Source organism: Diuraphis noxia, unplaced genomic scaffold (genome assembly GCF_037042655.1).
Source record: "Diuraphis noxia isolate RWA-SAM2 unplaced genomic scaffold, SU_Dnox_SAM2 contig0002, whole genome shotgun sequence".
NCBI classification, from domain to species: domain Eukaryota; kingdom Metazoa; phylum Arthropoda; class Insecta; order Hemiptera; family Aphididae; genus Diuraphis; species Diuraphis noxia.
In genome coordinates, this window is record NW_028301712.1 from 57,656,543 (window position 1) to 57,669,550 (window position 13,008).

The window sequence follows — 13,008 nt, forward strand, 5'->3', positions numbered from 1 at the left end:
ATCTTCGTATTTCGTCAAACAGGATCAGATTTTTTTATATCGAATACACTAGTGCAGTTATATTTATATTATACACTTAAAAAGGATTAATGCGCTCATCATTTTGAATGTTTGGTATATGAGAAGACATATATTATTATTCATATTAACAACAATGAATTACGAAATTCAAATAACTAATATATTAATCGAGTAACAAAATTATATTTACATTTAAATGACGTTCGTCAATCCACTAGTTTGTTTTCGTATAATATAATTTAATTAAATTTCATTGTGTTAACATAAAATACGCTAAATCCATGATCTGCAAAAGCTGAAATTAAATCGCAAAAAGAGTTAAATGATATTTTGTTGAAAAAATATTTTAGCCTGAAACTATAGCTTTTTGTACTATAAATCCAATTGCGTTATCGAATTTCAAATACGCAGCGGTTGATTTACATTTTGTTATGTATTTGATCTCATTGTCAGTTGATTCTATTTAATTTAAATTTGTAATATATTATTTGGCGTTTCCTGGATAGATATTTCTGTTAGTTAATATAGGTATAATATCTTGAAACATTGGTTGATTGTTAGAGCATAATATAACTGCACGACTATATTAAAATTAGAATCAATAATGAATGTATATTATAATCATCAAACTTATATATATATATATGTACATTATAACATTATTTTAACCCTGATGAATTGTGTTTATATATTCAATTAAATTTGATATATAAATTTTCCCTTCTATTCACATAGCTAGTGGTTGTTAGGTATTATCAATTGAACTGTTATAATTGCATCACTATCCCAAAGTATATAAGCACCTAAAACGGTAGTCACTGCAGCGTCTGTATAACAATAAAACTACTCTTCACTGTGATCCGGTGGACATAATACAGCACTATAAATTTCAACTTTGATATTATAAGTATTTTTATACAACATTTAATTTTTGTTTAAGCTACCAATATCATTACCAATCAAGATACACACTAATAAATAGCTGAGTTTATCATAGTGCGCTACTGCAGATCGAAATACATTAAAGCAATAGTATATAGCTTAATAAAATAAGTTTATATAGTATTGATATATATATAGCCACACTTAAAAATACTAGTATTTAATAATTAAATATCGTAAAAAAATATATTAACTTATGAAATATAATATATACACAGCTAAGAAGATAACATTTTTAATAACTATTATTTTAATAACACTAGAAATCGGGTTATTTATTTGGATTATGTTAGGTTTATTGGATTATTTTTCAAAGATAAATCTTTTAACATGGCATTAAAAAATTTAAAGTTTATTCAAATCAGTTTTTTATATGATGAAATCTGCTTTAAATTTAATATGAAGCACACCATCTGACCAGTAGTCTACTCAATGCTTGCTTATAAAGATAATTTTTTTTAACTTGAATATTAAACTTTTTATATGGTTCAGAGATATATAAAATAAATTTCATATTCATATTTTATAATATTCTAGAACGGTAAAAACTAAAAAATGTTTTATGTATATATTTTAAAATATTAATATATACTTCAACTGCGAAGGTAAGAATGTCACATTGTATAGGAATAGACAATTAATATAGATGAATATTAACAATATAATGCAAATAACAGTAAAAGTAATATTACATTTAAACCAATACATTAAACTTTTTTGCACTTTCAACAAACAAATATTATAGGATTGAATTCAAACATTTGAACAAAATAGAATTTAGATGCAACAAATGTGTGTAAATTATCATATTAAATTATTGTAAGTCTTTACTCTTGCACTAAGTAAACACTTTAACGTAAAAAATAGCATTGTGTTATTGAAAACTTTAATTGAAATACCGAAAAAAATTATTTTTTAGTTAAATATAATAAAAGATTATACGAAAATACAATTGGTAAATTGAAGATAAAAATGTTTAAAGCTAATTCAATAATAAAATAAATTGCTTATTAATTAAACTATTGAGTAAAATCAAATCAAATGTAATTAGACTATTTAATTCAATTCAACAATTCGATTTTACATTTACCAACTTAAATAAACTGACATAAATTTGATTAATATTTATAAATATTATAAAAAACTCATACAATTTAGGAGGATTTTTTCTGTTAAGTTAAATCAACTTAAAGGTACATGTCATTTATTTAGAAAAATCACTGATGTTAACAATAAATGATATAGATTATAGATTACTATTTAATTATATATTTTACGATTGATATTAAATACAAAAAATGTATTTTATTTTTAATCAGTTAACTAAAATCAACAAACCCGATTTTATCAATAATTGTCATTTGTAACAAATTGTAATAATTGTTTATTACTCAATAACATTAAAAATATTGGTTGATACTCATAATAGTGGTCATGTTTAAAGACATAATAATATAGTGCGTAAAATATTTTAGTTTAATGAGATAAGAATTGTTAAATTCTGTTGTTATGAAAGTTAACTCTGGAATAATTTATAAAATATTTACAGCTTACTGTTCGTATGATAATGAAATAAAAATAAAATAAAATCATGTTATATAAATAATAATAAATAATGTTTTTCTGATCACAAATTGCAGCGTTAAATAATAATACAGTATATATGTACTAAATGTCTAAAGACTAAATGTAATAATAGTTCAATGACTTGAGTATCTGGTAACAAAATTTTAACGATAAATTGTTGATTTCATGTGATTTTTTACTTTTAACTCTGTACTTCGTAATTTTAAGATATATTACAATACAAGTAATAGTCATTATATCAACAAGATAAATAATTAAGTAATGCAACAGATATAATGTAACCAGGCGCTTTGTATAGGCAATTCTTATATATTTCAGAATTATTAAACTGGCACTCCGTGTATCGCCGGAACAACTCAGATACGTTTATATCGAGTCTATACTTATGTTTTTAATTATTATTTGCGTATACTGTATAATATTAATAATTGTTTTATGATTATTTTAATCATTTATATACGCTAGGTTATATTATAATGGTCGTGTTACAACAATGTAGATACCCATGCAAACGATTGTTTGAAAAAAGCGATACTATAAGACACATATGATATACCTAAACCTAATAAATCGCTCACAATAATAATTAATAACACCAATTTGTCGAAAACAACACATTTATTAAACCACATATTGATTGAAAAATAATATTATTAGGCCAACAAATCGTGTCAGGCAGTATATTAAACGTCAATCGAATGGTTTGTCGGTTAACGTAACATGCACGTCAATGGGAGTAGATACTGCAAGTGTGATTAAATCCCCACTATCGATTTTTAGGATGACAAAACTTGTCGAACATCGCTTTTTTTTATCGACACTCGACTTGTAGCTACGTACCTCTGTAATATTATAGTTATTTATAGGAACAAAGTAACCGTGGCGTGGTTAACCGTACATAATCGGTATATATATAAAGGCTAGGAACTTATAGGGGGTGGTACCTACCACGCTCTCACTGGAAGGGAAAATATTTCTTTTTTTATCTACAAAAATTTTATGAAATTCCAGCTGGGCGTTTTTTCCGGTCAAACAAATAGATGTTTCTTTCCCGTTTATTTGTTTGAAAAAAATTCCTGAACTGAAATAATATCGTTATCAATGAAACTAATACAGTAATGCAGTATATAATATAAAGGTTAGGTAGATAATGAATATTTAAATCAACGAGTTAGTTGTCAGGGAGATGACGATAAAGGTAATCGAAATATCGAATTAAAAATAAGGCGTAATCCCCATGTATATAGTATATACCATATGAGAGGTCACGTTTTCAAAAAATATTTTATGATATAATAACATTATTTATAAGTTTAAAATATAGGTATTATAAATATATAATAGACTGCAGTACAGTAAAATATGGTATTGGCGAACATTTTTTCTCTCGCAAATTTGATGACCGGAAATCGCTATTATACCATCAGTAATAATGATTAAGAAGGCAGAGAGCCAGTGAAATTGGAGAAAAAAAAGCAACAAAAATGTTCGCGACAAATACAGTGAAATACGCAAGCGAGCAAGACGTGATCGCACGACGACGGTGGCGTACCGTAGTGAGGCTCGCTTCCGCCGTGTGGCGTTGCCCTAATAATAATATCGTCGGCAGCTACGGCGGCGGGCGCTAGTGGCGGGAGAACACGTCTTGGCGGTGACGGTGACGAGGGGACGCGGAGGGGAACGACGGTATTATAGTGGCCGTCGAATGCCGTAACCGGCGTCAGTATACCACGCTCACTCGTCCAGTTAGGTCCCGTGCGTCAGGCTTGTTGGTATATGCGCACGCACACGCACACGCACACGCACACTCACACTTACACACGCGCAATCGTTGCAGTTCTCGCCGTCAGGTACGACATGGTCGACATCGTGCGCCACGGCCGCCGACCGGAGGCAGCAGCACAAGCGTTGTGGTGAACGCGCCCCCCGCGACACTCTGTGAAGACGACCGCCGTCAGTCGCCACTCATTCGACGCTGTCGTGTCGTGCTCGTCCAGTCAGTGTGCGATCGTCCGCCTTTGCCGACGGTACTCGACCGTTGTAGTTGTTATTGTTGTTGTTGTGGTCGTGTCAGTGTTTGCTCACCGCTCGCGACAACTGCACGAGCGCAGAAATCACGCGCACCACAAGTCGTCGCTCCGTTTGATAATTTTTTTTCGCCGGTCGCCATCTACCGTCATCGTCGATAAAAATTATTTCAATTATTTTTACGCGACGACTTTTTGAAAAAAGGGGAAAAAAATTTTTTTCCTTCACCTCGCTCGAGCGTGTGTAGACTTTGAATTTTTTTTTTGTGCGTTTTCGATCACGTGCGCCGTTTTCTTTGGATCACAACGATAAATATTATTCCAACACAATACACCTAAAATAATAATAATAAAAAAAAAACATTTGCAACATGGTGCCTAAACAAGAGACGATTCGCATCATCGACTCGTCGGATAACAAGTTGGCCCTTCCGATGTTCGGCTCACAACTGGTCGACGAAAACTCGACGACGCCGTACTCCGACGCAACACAGGTGCGTGTCATCTCTTCGATAATAAATAATTTTGTATCCCCAAGCTAAAATAATTTTCAGTAACTTCTCCCCGAATCAAAATAATTATTTTTACTTTGAAAAAATTAATAAACTTGAGCGTAGTGGTATAACTTCGTGCGTGTTTTTACGTGTGCCAGGATCACGCATTAATATTTTGCCAAAATTCGTTAGTACCTATAACTCTTGATTTTTATCGCACGATAAAATAATAATAATAATAACAACACTAAAATATTTTAATTCCTTCTTGATCAGTTGATCATAATACTAATAATAATAATAATAATAATAATAGAAAAAAACAAACAATATTTACAAAATGTTATCTTAATTCTCCGAGTTTCGTGAAGCTTAAAATCAAATTTATGACCCAATTTTCCCGTCGACTCGCGCGAAATACGTTTGGACGAACGTTTACGCGGCTGTTATCTTATCTGCTCACCGCTCTGCCCGACATCGTTGTGATCTATGAAATCATATTTCAGCTAAATATTTTGGAAAATAACGCATTGTTTATTTTTACTATAACCGAAATTAACAAGTGAAGTTTTGTTTCTATCTTGCACTTTTCACCCATGTCCCAAACTAATGTTTTCTGGAAATTCCATAATATTTGTTTAGACTTTAGAAGTATGTGCATCAGTTGTTGCACGTTGCGCGAAATCAAATAACGACTAGGTTCTTTTTAAATGGTAATTTTTTTTTAGTGTCATTCTACGAGTTTTTAAAATGAACACTGAAAATAATTATATTTTCCAATATATAATATCTGTCTGTTAGCTCATTTAAATAAATCACAAAAAAAAATATTTATCGATTTTTTCAGAAGTATCCGTGTTATAATACAATTAGTTTTTAAAATATCAAATATAAGCATTGGAAGCAATAAATTGCAACGATAATAATTCTTACTAATAAAACCAATCCATACGAATAATGAACAATTTAATTTTAATCATTTTCAATAAAAACAAATTGCAGTAATAAAAATCATAAGTTACCTATTACGTTTTAATTTTAATACACCAAACTACCTAATATTTATACTGAAAAAATATATTGGTACTTAAAATGTAGGTACCTACTTTTTATTAATTATATTAATAAATTCTGATCTGCTGTTTATATCCAACTTACACAATTTTGTCGCGATATATAATTTTATTCCATTACGACCTACCTACTATATTTTTCCATGTGTAGCAAGTGTAAACATTTACCCGGAAACAAATTTGTTAACGCCGGTGTACAGTTCTGTCCATGAGTGTTAAAATATTTAATCAAAAGACCTTGGTTCTATGCCGTATATGGCAAAACTCTTTACCCGGCAGTTACATTAAAACAAAAAAAAAACAAAAATCAAGATAAAATTAATTTTTTTCAACTATAATTTCAGATAATATCGCCAAGAATACAAAATATCACGCTTTTATAATATCTGTATTTTTTTATTTATAGTTGAAAAATCAAAGGCCCGTCTAACTATTATTGCATTATCTTGTACATCATCCAATTTTGTTCGTTTTTTTTTTTTGTATTAACTGATTATCGAGTGCAATTCGAAATCATAATCTCAATAATTTAATTTCGTCATGATAATATGGTAAACAAAATAATTTGTCCAAACTAAAAATATATATTAAAATCTCGATTAAAATTAAGTAGGTATATACAATTATTGAAATATGATCGTATTTCCGGTTATAGTGTTTGTGACGAATTTGCCAAAACACCATTCAATGTTTAATGTATGGGATGAAATTTTGTTATTCATTTTTTAAGATTATCATCAATTCTCGTTATCGAGTACGTACATCACGTACACCGGTAATAGAAGTCTGAGCAAGGTGTGTGCGAGTGCGTATCGCGGTCGGAGCACGTACGAAATACGTATTTTTTTTCTTCCCGATATTTGCCGGAAGATACTCGTAGAAGAAGATTCCTCCCAATTGTAGTTCTCTCCTCCTGACGTGAATCCGAAAAAAAATTATTTTACAAATTCAATCCTCTATATTCTATAATAATATTGGCCGAGGCCCAAGGGACTCGTGATCATTCGTTTCCATTGAAAGAGATAAAATTCCGACCGACGTAATCTTAATATTATTACACTACGTTTTTACTACAACAGATTAGGCCGCGGAAGTCGTGTGATGATGTAAATATTAATATGTTTTATTTTTACCTCTGGTCGAGTTAAAAAATTGAGCTTTGCTAGGGAATAGGTACCGCGGCGGCGAACTTTGATGATGATGAAGGCGAGGAGGTCGCGGGTGCATAGATAGACAGGTGGTTGCCCCGTCCGAAGGTTGTTGTGTAGATATTATGTATGTGTGTGTGCGCGCGCAATGAGTCATTCGCCTTTTCCGCGTGACCGTCGTCGGTGGCGGGAGGGGAAGCGCTCCGTGAGGTTGCGGGCGTACTAGCGAGCGCGCCTCGTTAATGACCTTGAGTTGTTACACAACACCGCGCCGCGATCCCACCAACCGGCCGATCGCTCGCACTACGCCTTGACAGTGAAAGTAACCACTGCCGCCGGGTACCGAGCGCCGCGCGCATGCGGGAGCACCGTGCACATAATATTGGCAATGTTGTTGTTGTTATTATTATTATTATTTATTTATTTTCAATTATAATTGCTGTAAGCGCTCTGTCATACTATTTTTGCCGGTCACAATCTTTCTTCCACTACGATGTTGAAAATTATTACAGAGGCATCATATTATATTCATGGTATTGCTCATATTGTCAGGGGGAGGGAGTTACAACCCAGCTCGGGTGGCCAACCAGAGACCGGCCAGGTCTCGCAGCCAGCTTCTCTTAAAAATATAATAAGGTTTAATTTAAATATACAACGTATGAATAGTGATAATTTAATACTTACCCATACTTAAAATAATATTCTCAGTATTTATTACGTCGCTTTTGACTTGTTATGAGCATTAGGTACATGTATTTGTATACTTGAGATTTTAGACAGATTATTTGCTTTATAAATGTTTCATTATTTCGATAATAGTGTCGAAAAACATTATGTATCATTGTTCAACTGTTACAGTCTGAAGAATCGTAGATAATAGGCAGAACATTTATTAATTATTTATATAAAGTCCTATCAAACATTTTTCCTTTTCAGTAAAAACTGAAATAATGTTATACTTACTGCCGCTCAATATTTTTTTTTTTAAAGAATTTTTTATATTAACGATTTTTTATTTATTTATTTATTCATATATTTATTCACACGCGTTTTGCCAACGAATATTATCGTTATTATTGCCGTTTGACGTGCGCGTTCGTAAGAATAAAATATAAAATGAGATATTAATAATATTGTGTTTTAATACTTCGTCGTTATCTGACTAACATAATTTTCGTCATTCGAAGATGAAAACAATAATTATGGTTACAGAGGAAAATGTGACCAATTTTTACTAATCGTGTGATTTTTTTTTTCTTTCTCTCTTGTTACAGACGAAAAAGAATAATCCGAATCACATCAAACGACCAATGAACGCGTTTATGGTGTGGTCACAGATTGAGAGACGCAAGATATGCAATGATCAACCGGACATGCACAACGCGGAGATATCGAAAAAGCTCGGTATGCTGTGGAAAAAGCTGACCGATGAACAGCGAAAACCGTTCATTGAAGAGGCCGAGACACTTAGACTGATGCACCTAAAAGAGTATCCGGACTATAAATACAGACCACGCAAGAGAACGCCAAAGAACAGTAGTAGTAACACGAACTCGTCCGGAGCGGCCACAATCGCCAAGACCACCACGTCGGCCGCGGCTCAGTCAAAGTTCCGGAAGAACATGTGCAAAAAGTTTGGCAACGCTTTGACGACCGTGCCTAGCCGCGTCGCGTGTACACTTAACGCGGGGACAGTGCAACTGCTGGATAAAAGGAACACACCACTACCAGCGGTGTTGCCGGTGTTGGTCCAAGACAACACCACTTCATCGTCTTCGTCGTCGTCAAAGACCATTCTCCGGCGCAACGGTATCATACAGGTGAACAGGATGAGCCCGGTGAACACAGATCGGCTCAAATATCACTTCACGATCGATACGGCCAAGGGCAAAAACAGTTCCAAGGATGCGACCGAGGTGCGCGTGCCCGCCTCAGTAAACGCCAAGGTGCCGACCAGCCCGACGTGCGACACTCCAAACTCGCCGGAGAGCGCCACGTTCTACGACGAATCGCCGCTGACATGTTTCGACGTCGTCAAGCCGCTCAAAATAAAGTTGCTCAACCCGCTCAACACATCGGCCACAATCACAGTGTTGGCCGACGTAGACGACGATGACAACGAGGACGGCGACAACAACTGCGGCACCGCCAACGCCAACGCAATGTTGCTCAGTCCCGGTTCGGCCGCGTCGCTCATGTCCGCCCGACAGATAGACCAGCAGCTCCACCAACACCACCACCAACAGCACAATCACCTAAACAATCAGTCGTCGGCCGATCTGCTCGCCCGAAGCCTGATGAAGGACGATCACCTGCTGCTCAATGCCGAACCATCGCATCCGTCGCCGTCCTCGTTGTCTACCGTCGCTCAGTCTTCGTATTTCTCCGTCAAACAGGAACCGATGGACTGCGAGTCGGAGACGGCTGCGCTGGGCCGCGTCGGCGAGAATCCATCGCTGGCTGACCTCGAGTGCCTGGACGACCTTATACAGATGCCGTCCGACTTCAAGATGGACATCGACTGCCTGTCATCCGACATAGACAACGGCTCTGTCCGGCCGAGCTCGCACCTCGAGTTCTCGTGCCCGTCTGATATGACCGACATACTCTCCCACATGGGCGTGACCGCTGACTGGGAGGACGTGCGAGGCATCATCAACGACTGCTAGATGCCTCGGGGCAAATGAGGAGAAGAACGCACCCCTACCGCTAGCCCCCAAAACCGCTCCTCCCCACCGCCACAACCGCCGCCGTCGTCGTTCACCTGTTTTGACCGCCGCCACTACTACCCAAAAACACACAAACACAAAAAATATCTAAACGTATAAATACATAAACATCAAGTTTTCTGCTGTGATTGGTTATAATTTTTAAGTTAATTTATTCGTTTTATTACGTTTTCCTCTTTTTGTCGTATTATATTTTGTTATATTTATTCTACCTATACGTACGCGTGCAAGTATGTGTAAGTATTGTGTGCGCGTAAATATTATATATATTTATATGAAAATCTATACACCGTGGTTAAAAAAAAAACAATACTCATATAAAACCGACGTGCTTGCGTTTGGAGTAATAAATCACACACATGTAAGTTTTTTATGTCCGTTTGTTTTTGTATACGTCTTGTAGGTATATATATATATGTTATATTATGTATATTTGCGTAAAATTATATTATTATTATTACTACTACTACCACCACTGCAGTTGTTGCCATTATTATGTTTTATACATTCGTATACACACACAGTATTGGTTGGCGGCAGACGACAATCAGAATTAATTTCACTCTTATCGTGTCAACATTATATAATAATACGACTTTCTTATGTTGTCGTATGATACGTGTCGAATATTTCATTGTAAATTTATATACAACATATATATAGATATATTAAACATAAAAACGACGTGACTTTTTTAAATATTTATTTCGCTCGTAAAATTCGTCAAAAATTGTGATGTATCGACGTTTATTTTTTAAGTTTGTCGTGTATTTCGTAAAAAATAATAATAATGATATTATATTATATGTATTTTGGTTTACTTCTGAATCGCTTTCTAAATTTTTTTTGAACACGACTAACGTAATATTGTAAAAATATTATATTGTATGCTAGTAACTAGAGCCTCTGTAGACAATAATGATAATAATATTCGCTTCATAATCTTTAAATTTTTTTTTATACTCCAAGTGTGAACATTTTGTTTAGGTGTTTTTTATATATTCATATATAGCATATTATATTTTAATCATTATCACGTTGTACTATAAAAAATAATTATACTGTTGCTTAAGTGTTGTTAAGTATAGGGTGCTTCCATTTGTATCAACATTATGAAAATTGAAAAAAGCAAAAAAAAAATATAATAATATATATATATGTGGAGAAGTATATATACATATATATATATATATTATATACGCTTACGCGTGTGTGTATAATATGTATGTTTATGTGTGTATATTATATAGGTATTATGAAAATCTTGTGTCCGAATTAGAAAAAGGAATTTTCTCAACGTCATATTTTTTTTTTATGCTTTGGCTAGATACTTACACATCATAAGCATATTTTGATTTACCTATATTTTTTATTCAAATTCAAAAGTTAAAAAAAATGACCATTAACGATAATTCGATTTTTACCTGTAACTATAACACATCGTGTAAAATAAAATACCATGTACATAAATGAAGAGTAACGAGGGCGAGCGATACGGTGGTGTTTGTATCATTTTTACCATTTGAATCCCACGAGTCATTTTGTACTAATTAAAACCCCTAAAATTTATTATATGATCTCATACAAACAAAAAAAAATAATTTTTTTTTTATATAATTTAAATATATAACTTCCACAACTTTTCTGAACGTAATTAATAACACACGATGAATACTTGTTCGACAAAACATTTTTAGATTGTTTTGTTATGAATAAATTATTTTTTTTCCTAATATTTGTTCTTAAATAATATTTTAAAGTGCAAGGATATTATAAACTATAATATAAAGTCATGTTTAATCATATATATATATATTTTTTTTTTTTTAATACATATATAAACTGTATAACATATTATATATATGTACCAGGTACATATATATATATTATGGATATACATATATATGAAGGTATTTACGAAAAATAAAAAATAATAATAAAAAAACGAAAAAAAAATACAAGGTCTAATATTATACATTATATTATTATTCACCTTATTATTATTATTATATTATTATTATTACTATTATATTGTTTTCTATATATATGTATTAGCGTTATAAGTACATATGATTAAACCTCCCCTCCCCTACTTTCTGATTTCGATTTTATATACTTATATATTAGTTGGTTTATTATTATTAAAATACATAATATTATGTACATAATGACGTGTACGATGTGAATGTGTTGTATATAGATTTACTCATTGTACATTATTACAGGTAGACTTTACGGTACTATACCTATATATTGTTCGCAAGTAAATCGGTATAATGATGTTAAGAAGTTTTAACACTATTTTTTTTATTATTATTATTATTTGTGCATCGCGTTATTTTATATAAATACAAAAAACAAACGCGCGCGCTTGTACAAAAATACATTATAAAAGTATAATCTTTTTTTATATCTTAAAATTATATTTATATAATTGTTAATCAATTGTGTTTTTTTTTAAACCCGACTTTCCTACTAGATTAATCTTTCGTAAAACTATTTTACGATCTCAAAAAAAAAAAAAAAAACTCGCAGTTACTGAATAGAGTGAACCGATGACGATACAATGTCAACGAATGCAAAATCAAATTTTATTCCGAAAAGAACACAAAATGTGATGCTGTCGATTAAAACAACACCTCAATGTGTGGCGACGACAGCCATTAAATTCAGTTTACGTGTTAACATGTTTTATTTCATTGTTATACAACAGTGATAATAAATAAAAATAATTCGTGGTAAATAAAAAAATCTGGCGTGATGCCTCACATTGTTAAGTCACACCCAAACCAAAACTCGTATATGGTATAATCGGAGCTGTGTTTTAACAATATTTTCCATACTGATATTTGTCAAAATTAAATCTTTATATATGTATATACGTATAGTATAGTAACCTGCTAAAAATCTGCCTCGTTTTCCTGTATATAGGTCATTATAGGTGTATCAGGCGGTGTTTTATAATAATTTAGTTTAAATCTGCCCAT

At 32.7% G+C, this 13,008-nt stretch overlaps 1 protein-coding gene across 1 annotated transcript; it reads left to right on the top strand.

Annotated features, from left to right (window-relative positions):
• The first annotated feature begins 4,277 nt into the window (after positions 1-4,277).
• LOC107173700 (uncharacterized) lies at positions 4,278-12,462 on the top strand. Its single transcript, XM_015524332.2, has 2 exons — positions 4,278-5,071; positions 8,567-12,462. Exons 1-2 carry the CDS (start codon positions 4,949-4,951, stop codon positions 9,959-9,961), a joined length of 1,518 nt encoding a protein of 505 aa, XP_015379818.2. The 5' UTR covers positions 4,278-4,948; the 3' UTR covers positions 9,962-12,462.
• The last annotated feature ends 546 nt before the right edge of the window (positions 12,463-13,008 follow it).

What these genes read in the sequence shown, in the direction of transcription:
- LOC107173700 (XM_015524332.2), top strand. Translation starts at nt 4,949, where the DNA reads ATGGTGCCTAAACAAGAGACGATTCGCATCATCGACTCGTCGGATAAC. An exon ending in CGTACTCCGACGCAACACAG is followed by an intron (nt 5,072 to 8,566) that starts GTGCGTGTCATC and finishes CTCTTGTTACAG; the next exon opens with ACGAAAAAGAATAATCCGAA.